Source organism: Lepidochelys kempii, chromosome 2, assembly GCF_965140265.1.
Source record: "Lepidochelys kempii isolate rLepKem1 chromosome 2, rLepKem1.hap2, whole genome shotgun sequence".
In the NCBI taxonomy this organism is placed as follows: Eukaryota; Metazoa; Chordata; order Testudines; family Cheloniidae; genus Lepidochelys; species Lepidochelys kempii.
Window position 1 is genome coordinate 2780286 of NC_133257.1, and position 20396 is coordinate 2800681.

Here is a 20396-nt window from a genome sequence, read left to right on the forward strand (position 1 = left end):
GGGTTGGGCCAGTTTCATAACTGCTGCGCATTGACACGTGCCTAGAGCTCAGCTCACTTCCCCTGGGCCGGCTCCATCCTTCCACCGCTCCCCCCAGCAGCTGGCAGTGCTCAGGCCCGACTTCTGAACACGCCTGACGGGGCCAGTGGGCTCCTCCAGCCTGGAGGGAGACGCAGAGGAATCAGCTCCTTCCAGCCACATGGACTCCAGGGCTGACACCCAGCCAGCTCTGGGGTGGAGCATGGCAGGGGCACAGCACTGGTGTAGAACAGGGCCCAAGGAAGAACCCCATATCCTTGGAAACGACGGGGTGTTAAATAAGCCAAACAGAAAACCCTCTGCTGGGATTTGGCTGTGGCAGCAGGGGGCTGGTGCTCCGGGCCCTGGGAATTACAGCGGCTCGCAGGCTCCAGGCCCAGCCTGTGGGCACAGTGCAGTCGGTTCTGCTCTGACTCAGAGGGGAGAGCCTGAGTCACCAGCAGCCCTCCCGGCCCAGCCAAGGCAGCGCCAGCCCAAGGGTGCTGGGCTTGTGCAATCAAGCCAGGTGCTCGGGCTGTCTGGGGAAAGCAGCGCCTCTCACCCACTGCAGGGGTGCAAGACAGGAGCCCTGGCGATGGAAGCGGTCACTGATGGTGCCCATGCTGCGTGGGGCAATGCCAGCCCCCCCCCCTTTGAAAAAAGGCTGCCCCAAGCTGGGCTGGCTGCCTGGTACCCTCTGAGACCTGGATGCTCGTGTCACACCGAGCGTGGTCAAGGCCACAACTCGTGCCCTCAGGAGTGGCCAGCCTGGTGCCTGAGGATGCTGCTCCGTGCAGGGAGCTCCAATGTGAAGCTTTCCTGTCCTGCAACTTCAGCTTCTTGAATGCAAGGTGTGCCCCGTCCATGCCAGGGTTGGGTTGCCCCTGCCCTGGTTGGGGGCTAGGGTTGTGGCTGCCACTCCTGGACACCCCTACCATAACGCCACTATACAAGGCCATGCTGTGCCCAGGCTTTGGATACGGCAGGCAGGGCTGGTCGCCCCAGCTCAAAAAAGCAACGTTAGAACTGGAAAAGGGCAACAAAAATGACGAGGGGTCTGGAACGGCAGCCGGATGAGGAGAGATTAATAAGACCGGGACTGTTCAGCTTGGAAAAGAGACGAGTAAGGGGGGATATGACAGAGGTCTATAAAATCAGAACTGCTGTGGAGAAAGTGAATAAGGAAGTGTTATTTACCCCTTCTGATAACAAGAACTAGGGGTCACCCAAAGAAATTAACAGGCAGCAGGATTAAAACAAACCAAAGGAGGTATTGCTTCATGCAACGCCCAGTCAACCTGTGGAACTCCTTGCCGGGGGATGTTGTGAAGGCCAAGAAAACAGAACTAGGCATCTCGGCAGAGCTGCGTGGGCCCTGGGGCTGTGCCGTTTCTGTTGCCTGGGGCGTCTATTCCCGGCCTCTGCATGGAGCTCTCCCTCGGCTGGGCCATGCCCCCACTCACCCTGCAGGAGGGCACTCAGTGGAGAATAGTATTGCCCTCCCCCATGTGCCCGCCTGGAAAGCGTTAATGCCAAGGGGGGTGGACTGTGAAAGGGACTCAGGGTGCCCTGGCGGGGGTGGGGGGTGGGGCTGGGAGGGCACAGCAGGATGCGCAGGGCTGAGCTGCTGTTTTGCTGATTCATCCCAGCTCAGCTCCCACCTGTGCCAGGCGGGGGAGAGAGCTTCCGTTTCCCTGCAGGGCCTTCCCTGGGCACGGGGCCAGCCTGGCTCTCACAGCACCCACGGGCCTGTGCTCAGGGGCATGGGGGTGCTGCAGCCGCCTGCTCTCCGGGGCGGGGAAGGCTCCGGTTTTTATCGGTGAATTTCCATTACGCTGCACAGGCATGAAGCCAGGGAAGAGTATTTCCCTGGGTGATCCGGGCATGGTCCAGCTGCGGCTCGAGAACGTGGGATCCTGTGGCTGGAGGCTGGGCCCGAGGGAGAATTTGACACGTGATGGTGCTGGTGTGTGTGTTACAGGTGGTCTGGATTTAACGTTCTGCATCTGCCCCGTCGTTCCATCATCGTCTGACGCTCCCCGGAATATCCCGCAGCTGTGAAATCCAAATCAATCCAAATATGCTCAAAAATGGACACCGATTATCCGCCAAATCCTGCCCAGCCTGGTCTGTGTGAGCAGCTGCTGCACCTGGGCAGAGCGCGGCACCACCCGCCCCGTGGCCGCTCTGCAATGCCAAGCTGGGCACCTCTTCCTGCCTTAGCCGCTGTGGGCACCGACCGGCCCCTGCCACAGGGACTCACTGCTGACGCATGAGCGAGCTGTGTCCCCCGGGAGAGGAACCTTTGCCCCCCAGGATCCCAGCAAGTAAAGCCACCTCCTGTCCCTGGAACAGTCCTGGCTCAGCTGCCGGCACCGGCTCAAGTGTGCGATGGGCTGGGGCGGCAGCAGGGTCCAGCCTGGGGGGTCAGGGGCTTCCGGCTTCTCAGCCCTGCTGCAATGCTGACTGGCCATGTGAGTGCCCCGCCAGGGCTTGTCTCCAGCTCTGAGGATGGGGCTAGTCCCCGTGGGGCCCCTCGCGGCAGCAAACAGCCAAGCTAGGTCGTAATGACTGGACAGGTGCTTCTCGAGCCTGCTGGCCACAGAGAGCACCCAGAGCGATGCTGTTAGCCCTCCCCATGCTGGCTTCATGCACAGCGCTTCCTTCAGGCACTGCAGTGCTGGGGTGTCCACGATCCCCAGCACTGAATGAGGCAGGGCTCTGGGGGGAGGGCTGTGCACTGAATGAGGCAGGTCTCTGAAGGTTGGGGGGCTGTGCACTGAATGAGGCAGGGCTCTGGGGGGGAGGGCTGTGCACTGAATGAGGCAGGGCTCCGGGGGGTGGGGGCTGTGCACTGAATGAGGCAGGGCTCCGGGGGGTGGGGCCTGTGCACTGAATGAGGCAGGGCTCCGGGGGGCCTGTGCACTGAATGAGGCAGGTCTCTGAAGGTTGGGGGGCTGTGCACTGAATGAGGCAGGGCTCTGGGGGGGAGGGCTGTGCACTGAATGAGGCAGGGCTCCGGGGGGTGGGGGCTGTGCACTGAATGAGGCAGGGCTCCGGGGGGTGGGGCCTGTGCACTGAATGAGGCAGGGCTCCGGGGGGCCTGTGCACTGAATGAGGCAGGTCTCTGAAGGTTGGGGGGGCTGTGCACTGAATGAGGCAGGGCTCTGGGGGGAGGGCTGTGCACTGAATGAGGCAGGGCTCCGGGGGGTGGGGGCTGTGCACTGAATGAGGCAGGGCTCCAGGGGGTGGGGCCTGTGCACTGAATGAGGCAGGGCTCCGGGGGGCCTGTGCACTGAATGAGGCAGGGCTCTGGGGGGAGGGCTGTGCACTGAATGAGGCAGGGCTCCGGGGGGTGGGGGCTGTGCACTGAATGAGGCAGGGCTCCGGGGGGTGGGGGCTGTGCACTGAATGAGGCAGGGCTCCAGGGGGTGGGGGCTGTGCACTGAATGAGGCAGGGCTCCGGGGGGTGGGGGCTGTGCACTGAATGAGGCAGGGCTCTGGGGGGTGGGGGCTGTGCACTGAATGAGGCAGGGCTCCGGGGGGTGGGGGCTGTGCACTGAATGAGGCAGGGCTCCGGGGGGTGGGGGGCGAGGCTGTGCACTGGCATTACAGCCAGTATCACAGGACGTCTGCCCCAGGGGGCCAAGGTCAGATACGGGCAGCTTCATTCTGCTCTTGCCCAGCTTGCAGCCCTGGCACCAGTCCTTCCACACTGCGTGAGGTGGATTCTGGCTCCGCCTGGGAGCCCCAGCCACGGCCCAGGCCCCCGCTGCATTCGGTGCTGCACAGCCCCAGAATAAAGAGCCCACCCCTGCCCCACAGAGCTTCTGATCTAAGTCCAGGAGGAGAGACACCAGCCAGACACAGGCAGACCCATAGGAGAGTCACATGCACTGCGCCCAGTTAATTTCACCCGAGGCAGGTTCACCAGCTGGGCCAGGTGCCTCTGCGGCCCCCTCCATCTCCCGCCGAGCGAAGTGGCTTCATGCCATCCCCCGGCTGGGCTCCGTCCCTCCTCACCCCTGCTGCGGCTGGGCCCCAGAGCCATAAACCCCCCGGGCCAGGCGGTTACACGGGCCAGGGCAGCCCGCGCTCCCCTGCCCACCTCCAGGGCAGCATCCCGGCCCAACAGAGGGCCAATCTCTGCCACTGCCCCGGGCAGCATGTTACGTAGGCAGAGCAGCCAGGAAAGGCTAAGGCAGCAGGGCGGGGCCCCGAGCCTTCCACTTCCAGCTCAGAGCAGTCAGCGGGCGGGAGGACAGGCCAGCTCTGCGAGGTAGGAGAGGGCAGGAAAGCAGCCGGGGAGGGGACCTGCGGGCAGCCGGGCCAGGCTGCCAAGGGACAGGGCGGGGATGCAAGAGGAGAGAGGGGAGATGGGGGAGCTTTTCGGGAATGTGTAACAGGCGGCGTCTGCCTGTGCACATACGTGTGTGTGTGTGAGAGAGAGAGAGAGATGCCTGTCGGGTGACATGGTGGGTGTGTGATGACACCTCTCTGGTGACATGGTGGGTGTATGGGCATGTGTGTATGTGTGTGATGATGCCTGTCGGGTGACATGGCCGGTGGTGTGCATGCGTGTGTGTGTGTATGTGTGAGATGATGCGTGTTGGGTGACATGGTGTATACGTGTGTGTGTGTGAGAGAGAGAGAGAGATGATGCCTGTCGAGTGACGTGTGTGTGTGATCACACCTGTCAAGTGATTTGCTGTGGGTGTGCATGTGCATGTGTGTGTGTGTGATGACACCAGTCAAGTGACATGCTGTGTCTGTGAGCATGTGTGTGTGTGTCTGTGTGATGATGCCTGTTGACTGACATGGGGGGGTTGTGTGTGTGTGTGCGAGAGAGAGAGATATGATGCCTGTTGGGTGACATGGTGTGTGTGTGTGTGTGTGTGTGTGTGTGTGTGTGTGTGATGACGCCTGTTGGGTGACATGGTGTGTGTGTGTGTGTGTGTGTGTGATGACGCCTGTCGGGTGACATGGGGTGTGTGTGTGTGTGTGTGTGTGATGACGCCTGTCAGGTGACATGGGGTGTGTGTGTGTGTGTGTGATGACGCCTGTCGGGTGACATGGTGTGTGTGTGTGTGTGTAGGTGGATGGGTGTGCGGTGACGCCTGTCGGGTGACATGGGGTGTGTGTGTGTGCGTAGGTGGATGGGTGTGCGGTGACACCTGTCGGGTGACATGGGGTGTGTGTGTGTGTGTGTGTGTGATGACGCCTGTCAGGTGACATGGGGTGTGTGTGTGTGTGTGTGTGTGTGATGACGCCTGTCGGGTGACATGGTGTGTGTGTGTGTGCGTAGGTGGATGGGTGTGCGGTGACACCTGTCGGGTGACATGGGGTGTGTGTGTGTGCGTAGGTGGATGGGTGTGCGGTGACGCCTGTCGGGTGACCCAGGGGGTGTGCGGTGGTGCCTGCCAGAGGACCGGCATTGCAGCCATTTGTCCCGTGGGCAGAGCCCCAGCTCGCAGCGGGACACCAGCCCTGGGTGGGGACCCGTGTGAGTGCACAGGGTACAAGGTGCCCAGGGGTGACGGTGCAGAGCCCTCTCCCACGGGGACCCCAGCCAGAATCCCCTCGTGCTCACGCTCACGTTCACGCTGCCGGCGCCGCACACGCACCTGGGGGAACGGACACTGGGGCTGACTAGCTGGACACGTCCCAGTGGGGATTCATCCCCCAGGGGAAGGGGAGACCCGCATTGCTTGGGGCCTAACGTGACCCCAGAGACCAGGCTGCAGCAGGAAGCCTGCCCTGCCCCTGGAGGAGGAACAGATGAGCCCCCACGGGGCCTTTCCTGCCTCTGAGCTCTGGGGCTGCAGCTCATTTACCCACCAGGGGCTTTTCCCAGCAGGGATTTAGCTCCATCCCCCAGGCCGGGGGAGCTGAGTGACAGTATCTGACAAGACAGGAACGGACTGCTGGCCCCATGCATTGCCCCAGATGGTCCAGGTGCTGGACTCTGCCTCGGGTCAGTCAGATCCTGGGGCCCAGCCCTCCCCCTGCCCCCCCCCAGGGGCCCAGCTGTGTCTGTTGTGTGCTGGATGCAGACTGAGCAGCCAGAGAACGGGGGGTGCACAGTGAGGAGGGGAGGTCTTGCCCCCCCTTGGGTCACATCCCAGGCTCGCTCAGTGTTGGGGGGGACTGCAGGGGTGGAGGGGAGCAGGCAGAAGCTGGCAGTCATGTGCTGCCTGGGGGAGGGCTTCCCACACGCACCCTGGCTCCCCCCACGGGGAGAAGGGCTCAAGACACCCCCCACTCCTGGGCCAGGCCCCCCTTGTGCAAGGTGCTGCAGAAACACAGATCAAAGCTGCCAGCCTGGGTGTAAGCTGGACACAGAGCCCTGGGGCAGCCCAAGGAAAGGGCAGCACGAGTCGTCCCACAGGGCTCGGGGACGATGAGCAGCGTCGTAATGAAGGGTTAATTGAGCGCTACAGCGTCAAGGGGTCACTAGGCCGCTCCCCCCCCCACCAGACCTGCAGCCCCCGGGCCGTGCCAGGCGTCCCTGGAATCCTTTGTGACCCTTCCCAGAGCGCGGGAGCAGCTGGAAAAGGAGGGTTAATCTTGGCCGGTCCTGGCCGCTGGCTCTGCTCAGCCCCGTGAGAGGGTCGAGCCAAACGGGTGACCCCAATGGCCGGACCTTGGCCCAGGAATTCAATGCTGAGCGTAGCGACTCCCTGGGAGCTGCCTGCAGCCCCAGAGCAGGAGTTAAAGCCTAACCGAGCTGTGGTCACTTATTACAGGGCCGGGGGCGTGTGGGTGTCTCTGTGGGGGTGTGCACGCACGTGTGTCTGTGTGTGTGTGTGTGTGTCTGGGGGTGTGCACGCACATGTGTCTGTGTGTGTGTCTGTGTGTGTGTCCGTGTGCCTCTGGGGGTGTGCACGCATATGTGTGTGTGTGTGTGCGTGTGTGTGTGTGCGTGCCTCTGGGGGTGTGCACGCACGTGTGTCTCTGTGTGTGTGTCTCTGGGGGTGTGCACGCACGTGTATCTGTGTGTGTGTGTGCGTGTGCGTGCCTCTGGGGGTGTACACACAGTGTGTGTGTGTGTGTGTGCATCTGGGGGTATGCACGCACGTGTGTCTCTGTGTGTGTGTCTGCACACACATGTGTCTCTGTGTGTGTGCCTCTGGGGGTGTGCACGCACGTGTGTCTCTGTGTGTGTGCCTCTGGGGGTGTGCACGCACGTGTGTCTGTGTGTGTGTGCACACACGTGTGTCTCTGTGTGTGTCTCTGGGGTGTGCACGCACGTGTGTCTCTGTGTGTGTGTGCACACACGTGTGTCTCTGTGTGTGTGCCTCTGGGGGTGTGCACACACGTGTGTCTCTGTGTGTGTGCCTCTGGGGGTGTGCACGCACGTGTGTCTCTATGTGTGTGTCTCTGAGGGTGTGCACACACGTGTGTCTCTGTGTGTGTGTGTGTCTGTGTGTGTGTGTGTCTCTGGGGGTGTGCACGCACATGTGTCTGTGTGTGTGTGTGTGTCTCTGGGGGTGTGCACGCACGTGTGTCTCTGTGTGTGTGTCTGCACACACGTGTGTCTCTGGGGGTGTGCACGCACATGTGTCTCTGTGTGTGTGTGCACACACGTGTGTCTCTGGGGGTGTGTACACACATGTGTGTGTCTCTGGGGGTGTGCACGCACGTGTGTGTGTGTGCGTGCCTATGGGGGTGTGCACGCACGTGTGAGTGTGTGTGTGTGTGTGCGCACGCACGTGTGTCTCTGGCAGTGTGCCTCTGGGGGTGTGCACGCACATGTGTCTGAGTGTGTGTGTGCATGCACGTGTGTCTCTCTGTGTGTGCCTCTGGGGGTGTGCACGCACGTGTGTGTGTGTGTGCACACACGTGTGTCTCTGGCAGTGTGCCTCTGGGGGTGTGCACGCACATGTGTCTGAGTGTGTGTGTGCATGCACGTGTGTCTCTGTGTGTGTGTGTGTCTCTGGGGGTGTGCACGCACATGTGTCTCTGTGTGTGTGCCTCTGGGGGTGTGCACGCACGTGTGTCTGTGTGTGTGTGTCTCTGGGGGTGTGCACGAACGTGTGTCTCTGTGTGTGTGTGTCTCGGGGTGTGCACGCACGTGTGTCTCTGTGTGTGTGCCTCTGGGGGTGTGCGCACACATGTGTCTGTGTGTGTGTGTGCACACACGTGTGTCTCTGTGTGTGTGCCTCTGGGGGTGTGCACGCACGTGTGTCTGTGTGTGTGTGTGTGTGCATGCACGTGTGTCTGTGTGTGTGTGCCTCTGGGGGTGTGCACACACGTGTGCTTGTGTGTGTGTGTGTGTGCGTGTGTGTGTGTGCCTCTGGGGGTGTGCACACACGTGTGCTTGTGTGTGTGTGTGTGTGCGTGTGTGTGTGTGCCTCTGGGGGTGTGCACGCACGTGTGTCTGTGTGTGTGTGCACGCACGTGTGTCTCTGGCAGTGTGCCTCTGGGGGTGTGCACGCACATGTGTCTGAGTGTGTGTGTGCACGCACATGTGTGTGTGCGTGTGTGTGTGCGTGCCTCTGGGGGTGTGCACGCACATGTGTCTCTGTGTGTCTGTGGGGGTGTGTGCGCACGTGTGTGTGTGTGCCTCCACCCCCAGAGGCATGCACACACACACGCACACACACACAGAGACACACGTGTGTGCACACCCCCAGAGGCACACACACACGTGTGTGTGCACACCCCCACAGGCACACACACACAGACACACGCACGTGCACACCCCCAGAGGCATGCACACACACAGACACACAGACACATGTGCGTGCACACCCCCAGACACACACACACACACAGACACACGTGCGTGCACACCCCCCAGAGGCACACACAGAGAGACACACGTGCGTGCACACACACACTCAGACACATGTGCGTGCACACCCCCAGAGGCACACTGCCAGAGACACACGTGCGTGCACACACACACACAGACACACGTGCGTGCACACCCCCAGAGGCACAGACACAGAGACACACATGCGTGCGCACACACACACACACTCACACAGACACATGTGCGTGCACACCCCCAGAGGCACGCACACACACACACGTGCGTGCACAGCCCCAGAGGCGCGCGCACACAGAGACACACACACACGTGCGTGCACACCCCCAGAGACACACACCCCCAGAGACACACACACATGTGCATGCACACCCCCAGAGACACACGTGTGTGCACACACACAGAGACACACGTGCGTGCACACCCCCAGAGACACACGTGTGTGCACACACACACACAGAGACACACATGCGTGCACACCCCCAGAGACACACACACACACACAGACACATGTGTGTGCACACCCCCAGAGACACACACACACACAGACCCACACACAGAGACACATGTGCGTGCACACCCCCAGAGACACACACACACACAGAGAAACACATGTGTGCACACCCCCAGAGGCACACACACAGAGACACACGTGCGTGCACACCCCTGTGTGTGTGCCTGTGGGGGTGTGCACGCATGTGTGTCTCTGTGTGTGTGTGTGTCTCTGGGGGTGTGCACGCACGTGTGTCTCTGTGTGTGTGTGCCGCACATGCTGCGCATGTCCGTGCGTTGGGGTGTGCGTGCATCCCTGGGACTGGGCTTCCCAAGGCTGGTCCCATTGGGAAGCTCGCTGCTCCTTGCTGCCTTGGGGTTGTGGGGGGAGGTCGAGCATGGCACGCAGGCAGGAGGAGGTGGTGCTGGGGGTTACCCTGGCTTGGAGGGGCAGGGCGTGGTGCACAGATGGGAGGAGTTGATGGTGGGGGGTACCCCGGCTTTGGGGGCTGGCAGGGGGTTGCCCCAGCTTTGGGAGGGGGCAGGGGGTTATCTGGTGGTGCTGGGGGTTACCCTGTCTTGAGGGGCAGGGCGTGGTACACAGGTGCGAGGAGGTGATGGTGGGGGTTTACCCTGGCTTTGTGGGGGCAGCAGGGGGTTATCCGGCTTTGGGGTCACATCCAGGCTGCTGCGCTGGCTTTCCAGGGAGCCCCTGTCCTGGCCCTGTGCTGGGCCTGCAGCTGTGCCCCCACCCCGGGGCCCTGGCCGCATGCCCGCCGCTCTGATTTAATGCCTCCCTCTCTGTTTGGCTCTCAGGCCCAGCGTGCCGGCGGAAGCCATGGCACTGGTGGTGCACATCCTCGCCTGCCTCCTGGGCACGGGCTCGTGGGTGGCCATCAACGGCATGTGGGTGGAGCTGCCCCTCCTTGTGCCCCAGGTGCCGGAGGGCTGGTACCTGCCGTCCTACCTCACGGTGCTGATCCAGTTCGCCAACGTGGGGCCGCTCTTCGTCACTCTCATGCACCACCTCCAGCCCGGGCAGCTCAGCGAGGCCGGCATCCTCTACACCATCATCAGCCTCGGGGCGCTGGCCTGCGTCCTGCTGGCCTTCTTCTGGCAGGAGACCAGCGTGGTGGGGGGCGCAGCCCACAGCACCGCCCTCCTCATCCTTCTCTTCTTCCTCTCCCTGGTGGACTGTACCTCCTCCGTCACCTTCCTGCCCTTCATGTTGCGATTCCGGGCCCGGTACCTGACCACCTACTTTGTGGGCGAGGGGCTGAGCGGCCTGGTGCCCGGCCTGGTGGCCCTGGCCCAGGGGGTGGGGGTGGCCCGGTGTGTGAACGGCAGCCTGGCGGGGAACGCATCGGGCACGGGGCTGCGGACGGAGTACCAGCCGGCCAGGTTCTCCATTCGCTTCTTCTTCCTCTTCCTCGGCGGCATGATGGGCCTGTGTCTTGCCGCCTTCGTCCTGCTCAACCACCTCCCGGCCGCCCGGCAGGAGCGGGCCAAGGAGCGGTTCCGGGCCCAGGCCCGGGTGGAGGCAGGCTCGGGCCTGCAGGCCGTGGTGGAGGAGCAGCCCACGGTCAGCCCCAGCGAGAGCTGCTGGCTCAACAGCTACTTCGGCACCGGCAGGTACTCCTGGCCCCAGGTGGCCTACATCTTCCTGGTGCTGGCCTGGGTCAACGCGCTGACCAATGCGGTGCTGCCCGCAGTGCAGTCCTACTCCTGCCTGCCCTACGGCAACTCAGCCTACCACCTCTCGGCCACGCTGGCCGCCATGGCCAACCCACTCGCCTGCTTCATCGGCATGTTCCTGCCCAACAGGTGGGCGTCCCGGCGGCCACGCAGACGTGCTGCTCCCCCAGCTGGGGGGCGCCCCACACCCGGCCACCGGAGCTGCCCTCCCATGGCACCAGGAGCACGTGGCTTGGCACCGGGCTGGGCAGCTGCAGGAGCTGAGTTTAATGCCCCTGCTGCAGAGGGTGCCCGGATGGTCCAGGGTCACCAAGAGGGCTGAGGGGAGACTGGCACCACTCTGGGTGGGGGTTGGGGCAGGCTGGCGTCACTGGGGAGCTGGGACAGGCGGGTATCACGGGGGGGTCATGGCCTGGGGATAGGGTCTGGGGTCACTGCGAGTCAGGGCGTGGGGGTTGGGGTAGGCTGCCTGGGGGAGCTGGGGGAGCTGGAGCAGACAGCTATCATGGGGGGGCAGGACCTGGGGGTCTGGGGCAGGCTGGGGGAGCTGGGGCAGGCAGGTATCACGGGCGGGGGCAGGGCCTGGAGGTCTGGGGGACCTGGGGCAGGCAGGCATCACGGAGGGCAGGGGAGCAGGACCCGGGGGTCTGCGGGTAGGGGCTGGCATCACTGGGGGTCAGGGCCTGGGAGTTGGGGCAGGTGGGTATCATGGTGGGGCAGGGCCTGGGGTAGGGGCTGGGGTCACTGGGGCTAACTGACGCTTCTCCCTTCGCCCCCCGGTGCTTTGCCCCCCAGGTGTTTGCTGACGCTCGGCCTCCTGTCCGCGGCGGGCTCCGGGTTCGGCTGCTACCTCATGGCCATGGCGGTGCTGAGCCCATGCCCGCCCCTGCTGCACAGCCACGCCGGGGTGGTGCTCGTCGTAAGTCAGCGCAAGCCCCCGCTCCGGCCCTCTGCCCTTCGGCCAAGGGATCCCGACTCCGCCACGGGTCCCTGGCGTCGGCAGGCAGCTGCGCAGTCCCACTGCCCCCCGTCCCCCACCCCCAGGCCCGGGATGAGTAGCCTGCTTGGTGCCCCCATAGGGGCCGCGTTGGGAGGCCAGGGCTGGGCCTGCCTGACGTGCCGCGCTCTCCCCTGCCCAGGTGCTGTGCTGGGTTCTCTTCGTGGGCTCGCTGTCCTACGTGAAGCTGATGATCGGCGTGATCCTGCGGGACGAGGGGCACAGCGCCCTGGTGTGGTGCGGGGCCGTGGTGCAGCTGGGCTCCATGCTGGGGGCCCTCACCATGTTCCCGCTGGTCAGCGTCTACAGCCTCTTCCACTCCGGAGACCCCTGCAACACCCGCTGCCCCAGCTGAGCTCCGTGCGTCCAGCCTCAGCGCTCACTCGCGGGCCCAGACGGGGCTTCCCCGGGAACACTCCTCCTACTGGCACTGCACCACCGCCCTCTGCTGAATGAACTGCGCCATCCAGCATCATCAGCCCTATACTGCTATCAGCTACTGGTGATGCTCCATTAACCCCCTGGTAGATCAGGATTATGTCCATTTTACACATGGGGAAACTGAGGCACTGGGAGGTGAAGGGACTTGCCCAAGGTCACCCAGCAAGTCAGTGGCTGAGATGGGAATAGAACCCAGGAGTCCTGCCACCCGCTGCTGTGCAAGATGACAGGAGCAGCCCAGTGTCTTCAGAGATCCCCATCACCTGGGTACCGGAACGTGTCACCGGGCTGCTCTTGGTCAGCTGCTGAGCTGCCTGGTAAAAGCTGCTCCAGGAAACAACTCCCACTTCCCCCGGGGGGTTTGAAACATCAGAGCCAGGATGGGCTGGGACCAACTGTGCTGCCCCAGAGCAGGTAAGGACTGGACCCTGCTCCCCAGCCCGCCGCCCTCCCTCAGCCTGTCCTGAAATGGACAGTGGGGCCTGGCCTCCCCGCTTAGACTAAAGGTCACCAGGTGTGAGGTGTATGAAACCCATTGGTCAGGGTGTTTGTCCCCTCTAGCTGCTGGGCCACAGAGGATAAGAGCCTACTACTGCTGCAGCAGCCCATGACCAGAGTGACTCCTCTAGCTCAGACAGCAGAATTCTGTGCTGTGAAACCGAAGGGCCCCAGTTCTAATCCTCCTGCCTACGTGTGCTCGAGCCATTCCCTGCTAGGCAGCCCACCCCCTGTGGGCAGCTAGCACCAAGCAGGGCAGCAGGTTGCTCTTAGTGTGGGTCGTAGGAAAGGCTGGGTGACCATGTTGGGGGGAAGGGGTGACCCCAACAACTCCCCAGTGAGGTGCATTGATTCCTGGGTAGAAGTTTGGCTCCCCTTCTGTGTCCAATCCAGCTGGCAGGTTCCCAAAGAAGCTCCCAGAGGCCATTGTTGTGGCTCGGGTGATTCAAAGGGGGAGCGTGATGGGTTCCCTGGGATGCTGCAAAGTGGTACTGTGGTACCACTAAGCTCTCTGGCTTACTCACTGGGGCTCCCTCTCACATGGTGAGGCTGTGGCAAGCTGCAAACCCCGCCAGGTCCTGAACTCACCCCGCCATCCACAGGCAGGGACATGTCCAGCTGAGTTACATGACTGCTTCTCCCAGCCACTTATGAGCTAACAGCAGAGAGACTCCAGCCAGTTGCCCCCAGAGCTGTACCATCCTGCCCTGATCACAAGCCTGACCAGTGTAAGTTTATAACCCAGCCCGCCCGCTCCTTCAACGTGGCGAGGACACGCACCAGTTTTTGGATACTAAGCAGAAGTTTCCCCAGCACTTCAAGCAAAATACACGGTTTTAGTTAAAATATAAAACACGTTTATTAACTCCAGAAAGATCGATTTTAAGTGGTTATAAGTGGCAGGCAGAAAAGGACAGAGATGGTTTCCAAAGAGAAGAAAATAAGTGCCCAGTCTAAATTCTATAAACTAAAGAGCATTGGAAAGAAGCATGTCCTCACCCCACTGCCGGTTACAGTCCTTAACGCTCAGACGTCCCTCCTGACGTCTGAACCAGTACCCTCCGATGAGCTTCATCTTCTCGGCATCCCAGTTGTTTCCAGTGTGGGGCGGGGGGCATGGGGGTGGACAAAGGCTCCTCATGCTGCAACTGTTCCTTATTTTGTACCTTTGGCCCATGTGCCTGGCAGAAGCCAGCCCTGCTGGGCCCCGAGTCACGGTGACCGATCAGTTCCCATTGTGTGGTGCTTGGGCAGTTGAGTCACACATTTGATTAATGGGTGGTCACTGGTCAACCCCGCCCGGGGCAGGGATCCTTTGCCGGTAACTAGGAACCTTACGGCTCGTTTTGGTAACACTCATACAGCACAATCGCATACCTGGGTACACACTAATGATACACCTATTGAAATAGAACAACTGGTTTCAGCAGCTCTTGACTTTTCCTATGATACCTTACATGGGTGCTTTGTCTGGACTATCACAGCCATGTAGGAATGATGACTAGGGGGGTTCAGTGTCCTTCTGAGGTACAGTGTGTCACAGGAAGGGAGGGCAGCTGGTGCAAAGGATTTTGGGGTGACGCTCCCTGAAGACACCCAGCCCCCCTTCCCCTTCAGGGATCTAAGGGCAGAAGCAAGTGGCCCAGGCATGGCCCGGCAGCAGGTGAGCAGGGTCCTGCAGGACGTCTCTCCCCTGCCTCGGCGCCCAGGGAGCAGGCGGCCCCCAGAGCCCAAGAACCCGTAAGCAGCAGCAGCCATGAGCTAAGAAGCAGAAATTCACAGCCTCACATTCCCTCTAAAGCACATCACACCATGCCCTAGCAGGACCCAGCGCCACCAGAGTTAAAAACAGATCTTAAGATGTTTACAGAAAACGTTGCTTGAAGCCTCCTGTCTGGCAAGGACCCACGTCTCACCAGCTGTGACTGTCAAATCCCCCCTTCTATTGTTCTGCCTTCACGGTCCCCACTTCTCCAGGGTTTCTCTGTAGGGTCTGGCTGGCTGGTTCCTTGCTTGGTTCTGTCTGTTGCGTGGCTAGTCTTGCAAGGTGTAAGTCAGCCAAGGTGGTGGGGTCTGAAGGGGCTAGGACTGGTGAGAAGTACTGTCTTGTACTTTAAAATGACGGGTGAAGGCCCAGCTACGCAGGACTCAAGTTTCGCTGTATGAACTGGGGTCCACAAGGAAGTGCTTTGGGACCAACTCCAGGACACGGCCCAAGAGCAGAGGTGCCAGACCTCGGCACCCAGCCCGTGACACCGGGCAGAAACTGGAGTCCCCGGATGACCTGATCCTGACTGGCCACCAGGGAAAGCTCCGGTCTCCTTGGGAGCGGGGAGCGTTGTGTGCTCAGCATGTGTGTTCTGTTGTGGTGACTGGTAATCAATAGAGGTTAGGGTTATTACTGTGTGAGGCTCTTTCTCTGGGAAAAGGCTCCACAAACCCACAGAAGAGAATGTCCTGAGCCCTAGGAACGGGGTAAGGGGGGGCGGTGCCTAAATGAAGCAGGTTATGCCTTGAGCCCACAGAACCGTAAAGGTGGGGTGCCCTAGAGTATGCGGGTAACAGGGACTTGCCCACATCCTCAGGGCACGGTCAGCACTTTCAGCCAGAGACAGGGGGGAGGGGGGATGACACATGAGGGGGGGGCCCCGCAGGGGGCCACGTGGCAGGGCCTCCAGGCGGTGCACGAGGGAAGAGGGGCTCAGCCGCTTGGAGGGGGTGGGAGACCCTAGAGAAACAGCAAAGCAGCCCCATCAATCTTCTCATAAGAACATAAGAACGGCCAAACTGGGTCAGACCAAAGGTCCATTCAGCCCAGTATCCTGTCTACCGACAGTGGCCAATTCCAGGTGCCCCAGAGGCAGTGAACCTAACAGGTAATGATCAAGTGATCTCTCTCCTGCGATCCATCTCCACCCTCTGACAAACAGAGGCTAGGGACACCATTCCTTACCCATCCTGGCTAATAGCCATTAATGGGCTTAACCTCCATGAATTTATCCAGTTCTCTTTTAAACCTGTTATAGTCCTAGCCTTCACAACCTCCTCAGGCAAGGAGTTCCACAGGTTGACTGTGCGCTGAGTGAAGAAGAACTTCCTTTTATTTGTTTTAAACCTGCTGCCCATTAATTTCATTTGGTGGCCCCTCGTTCTTGTGTTATGGGAACAAGTAAATGACTTTTCCTTATTCACTTTCTCCACACCACTCATGATTTTGTGGACCTCTATCATACCCCCCCTTCGTCTCCTCTTTTCCAAGCTGAAAAGTCCTGGCCTCTTTAATCTCTCCTCATATGGGACCCGTTCCAACCCTCTCGTCATTTTAGTTGCCCTTTTCTGAACCTTTTCTAATGCCCGTATATCTTTTTTGAGATGAGGGGACCACATCTATACGCAGTATTCAAGATGTGGGCATACCATGGATTTATATAAGGGCAATAAGATATTCTCTATCTTATTCTCTGTCCCTTTTTTAATGATTCCTAACATCCCGTTTGCTTTTTTGACTGCGACTGCACACTGCGTGGAGAGCTTCAGAGAACTATCCACAATGTTCTTCAGAGAACTATCCACAATGACTCCAAGATCTTTCTCCTGATTAGTTGTAGCTAAATTAGCCCTCATCATATTGTATGTATAGTTGGGGTTATATTTTCCAATGGGCATTACTTTACATTTATCCACATTAAATTTCATTTGCCATTTTGTTGCCCAATCACTTAGTTTTGTGAGATCTTTTTGAAATTCTTCACAGTCATCTTTGGTCTTCACTATCTTGAGCAGTTTAGTATCATCTGCAAACCTTGCGACCTCACTGTTTACCCCTTTCTCCAGATCATTTATGAATAAGTTGAATAGGACTGGTCCTAGGACTGACCCTTGGGGAACACCACGAGTTACCCCACTCCATTCTGAAAATTTACCGTTTATTCCTCCCTTTTGTTCCCTGTCTTTTAACCAGTTCTCAATCCATGAAAGGATCTTCCCTCCTATCCCATGACAACTTAATTTGTGTAAGAGCCTTTGGGGAGAACAGGACATAACAGGTCATTGCGGGGAGAGGGGGGAGTGTCACTATATGTGAAAGAAAATGTAGAATCAAATGAAATAAAAATCTTAAATGAATCCACATGTTCCATAGAATCTCTATGGATAGTAATTCCAGGCTCTACTAAGAATATAACAGTAGGGATCTATTATCGACCACCTGACCAGGACAGTGACAGTGATGATGAAATGCTAAGGGAGATTAGAGAGGCTATCAAAATAAAGAACTCAATAATAGTGGGGGATTTCAATTATCTCCATATGGACTGGGTACATGTCACCTCAGGATGAAATGCAGAGACAAAATGTCTCGATACTTTAAATGACTGCTTCTTGGAGCAGCTGGTACGGGAACCCACAAGGGGAGAGGCAACTCTCGATCTAGCCCCGAGTAGAGCACAGGATCTGGTCCAAGAGGTAACTATAACAGGACCGCTTGGAAATAGTGACCATAATATAACAACATTTAACATTCCTGTGGTGGGAAGAACACCTCAACAGCCCGACACTGTGGCCTTTAATTTCAGAAAGGGAACTACGCAAAAATGAGCAGGTTAGTTAAACAGAAATTAAAAGGTACAGTGACTGGGGTGAAATCCCTGCAAGCTGTAGGGACACTTTTCAAAGACACCATAATAGAGACTCAACTTAAATGAATACCCCAAATTAAAAAACAGAGTAAAAGAACTAGAAAAGAGCCACCGTGGCTTAACAACCATGTAAAAGAAGCAATGAGAGATAAAAAGGCATCTTTTTGAAAATGGAAGTCAAATCCTAGTGAGGTAAATAGAAAGGAGCATAAACACTGCCAAATTAAATGTAAAAATGTAATAAGAAAAGCCAAATAGGAGTTTGAAGAACAGCTAGCCAAAAACTCAAAAGGTAACAACAAAATGTTTTTTAAGTACATCAGAAGCAGAAGCCTGCTAAACAACCAGTGGGGCCCCTAGAAGATCGAGATACAAAAGGAGCACTTAAAGACGATAAAGTCATCGCAGAAAACTAAATGAATTCTTTGCTTCAGTCTTGATTCTATGATTCTTCATGGCTGAGGATGTTAGGGAGATTCCCAAACCTGAGCCGTCTTTTGTAGGTGACAATTCTGAGGAATTGTCACAGATTGAAGTGTCACTAGACGATGTTTTGGAATTAATTGAGAAACTTAACAGTAACAAGTCACCGGGACCAGATGGCATTCACCCACGAGTTCTGAAAGAACTCAAATGTGAAATAGCAGAACTATTAACTATGGTTTGTAGCCTGTCCTTTAAATCAGCTTCTGTACCCAGTGACTGGAAGATAGTTAATGTAATGCCAATATTTAAGAAGGGCTCTAGGGGTGATCCCGGCAATTACAGACCGGTAAGTCTAACGTCAGTACCAGGCAAATTAGTTGAAACAACAGTAAAGAATAAAATTGTCAGACACATAGAAGAACATGAATTGTTGCACAAAAGTCAACATGGTTTCTGCAAAGGGAAATCATGTCTTACTAATCTATTAGAGTTCTTTGAGGAGGTCAACAAACATGTGGACAAGGGGGATCCAGTGGACACAGTGTACTTAGATTTCCAGAAAGCCTTTGACAAGGTCCCTCACCAAAGGCTCTTATCTCCAGCCATAAGCACGCCCCGTCCTGTGCACAGGCGATGGGCAGACCTGTACCAGGCAAGGGGGGAGAGTGACTAGATTGCAGCTTGGCTGGCTCAGGACTATCTCCCATCAGCCTGACCCACCTCCAACCCAGGCTGGCCCTGCAGTGCCGGGAGAGGGGTATCCTTGGCATGAGACCTTTGCCCCAAGGCTGGAATGGCTTGGGGCAGGGCCAATGGGACATGGAACCAGTCACCACAACAGGCCCCACAGCATTCCCGTCCTACGTTCCACCGGGCAGACCCAGCCCTGCCCTCCTGTGGGCCAGAGACTGTCCTGGCGTCCCCGGGCAATGCTCTGGAACTGCTCCCTACGAAGCGAGGCAGGACTCTGGGGAAGTCTCCTCTCTGGGAGCAGCCTGTCTGCAGGGCAAAAAGCTCACACAGCTTCCACCTTCTTGGGTCTGACCTCGGAGCATTCAGCATCCTCCACCCCTCCGTGCGCTTCCCACAGCGAGTCCGCCCAGGCGGGGTCCTGGGGAAGCCAGAGGGTCCTGCCCCCCAACACCACAGTCAGACGGGACTCTCAGCCAGCCAGTAAAACAGAGGTTTATTAAACGACAGGAACATGGTCTAACACAGAGCTTGTAGGTGCAGAGAACAGGACCCCTCAGCCGGGTCCATTTTGGGGGGCAGTGAGCCAGACAGCCACGTCTGCCCTTCACTCCATGTCCCCAGCCAGCCCCAAATTGACTCCCCCTCTAGCCCCTCCTCCTCTGGGCTTTGTCCCTTTCCTGGGCCAGGAGGGCACCTGAGTCCTTTGTTCTCCAACCCTTTAGCTCTCACCTTGCAGAGGGGAAGGGCCCAGGCCACCAGTTGCCAGGAGACAGCGTGTTGGCCATTTATGTACACTGGCCCTTTGCTCTGCAACAATTACACCCCCTCATCCCATCCGCTAGAGACTTTAGAAATGCCTAGGGGAAACTGAGGCACCCCTACAGTATTCAGAGGAAACATTAAGAACAGTCCCACTTCATCACAGAGACACACACACACACACACACACACCCACCAGGCACAGAGCCCCCAGAGGACTCCCCAAAACCCAGGGCATTGGCCAGTGCTCAGCTGACTGAGTGGGGCATACAGATAGCTCCTTTCCTGGGGTGAAATCATACCAGCCAGCACCTTTCTGCCCCTTTGCCATGGTGTGGAGGTCGCTGGCATGGGGGTTGGTGCAGCACAGGGCTGGGCTCCCAGCCGGTCTCTGCCTGGCCAGCGCAGTGCCAGGCCCTCTGGGGCAGGGCTGGATGAAAGCAACCCGCCTGCTAGCATCACGCTGTGGCCAGGGCACCCTGAGAACCCGTGCTGGGGAGGCTCAGGGACGCCAACCCCAATTTCTCCCCTAGGTGGCAGCATCTCCAAGGGGACCATGAGCCTGAGCACTGGCAGGGAACCGACCCGCTGGAGAGCCCGGGACCCAGGAGTCCGGTGTCGCACCTGTCCAGCAGCCCCTGGGCTCTGTGGAGCCGCCGTGGCTCCTCTCCCCTTCCTAGCCCCACTAGACCGGCCTGGTTCCCCCACAGTGTCCTGGTGGGAGCAAAGGAGGGCGGGCGGGGGGCAGACGTATCTGTGGGGGGTGTCAGCCCATCCTGTGCCAAGGGCAGGGCCCCAGGGCCTGGGGCAGGAGGGGGAGGTGACGGGCCGGCCCAGGGTGGGAGTTTCACAGGGGGAGAGCAGCCAGGCAGCGTTGTGGGGGCCACAGCTACGGTTCCACGGACACGCGGATGCCCAACATGGGGTTCCGTGGGGCTCAGTGTCAAAGGTGCTGTGTGCCTGCAAT

At 58.9% G+C, this 20396-nt stretch overlaps 1 protein-coding gene across 2 annotated transcripts; it reads left to right on the top strand.

Moving 5' to 3' along the window:
• The first annotated feature begins 4181 nt into the window (after window positions 1–4181).
• LOC140906258 (riboflavin transporter 2-like) lies at window positions 4182–17043 on the top strand. Of its 2 annotated transcripts, none has more exons than XM_073329877.1 (4): window positions 4182–4297; window positions 10100–10915; window positions 11774–11897; window positions 12118–17043. In XM_073329877.1, exons 1-4 carry the CDS (start codon window positions 4185–4187, stop codon window positions 12328–12330), a joined length of 1266 nt encoding a protein of 421 aa, XP_073185978.1. In that variant the 5' UTR covers window positions 4182–4184; the 3' UTR covers window positions 12331–17043. The 2 variants fall into 2 exon arrangements, with proteins under 2 accessions (XP_073185978.1, XP_073185977.1); XM_073329876.1 differs by having other exon boundaries at window positions 4184–4297; window positions 10100–11107.
• The last annotated feature ends 3353 nt before the right edge of the window (window positions 17044–20396 follow it).

Excerpts from the sequence above, each read along its gene's own strand:
- LOC140906258 (XM_073329876.1), top strand. The coding sequence starts at position 4,185 with ATGTTACGTAGGCAGAGCAGCCAGGAAAGGCTAAGGCAGCAGGGCGGG. Across the intron at positions 4,298-10,099 it reads GGACAGGCCAGCTCTGCGAG|GCCCAGCGTGCCGGCGGAAG; the intron begins GTAGGAGAGGGC and ends TTTGGCTCTCAG. Across the intron at positions 11,108-11,773 it reads GGCATGTTCCTGCCCAACAG|GTGTTTGCTGACGCTCGGCC; the intron begins GTGGGCGTCCCG and ends TTTGCCCCCCAG.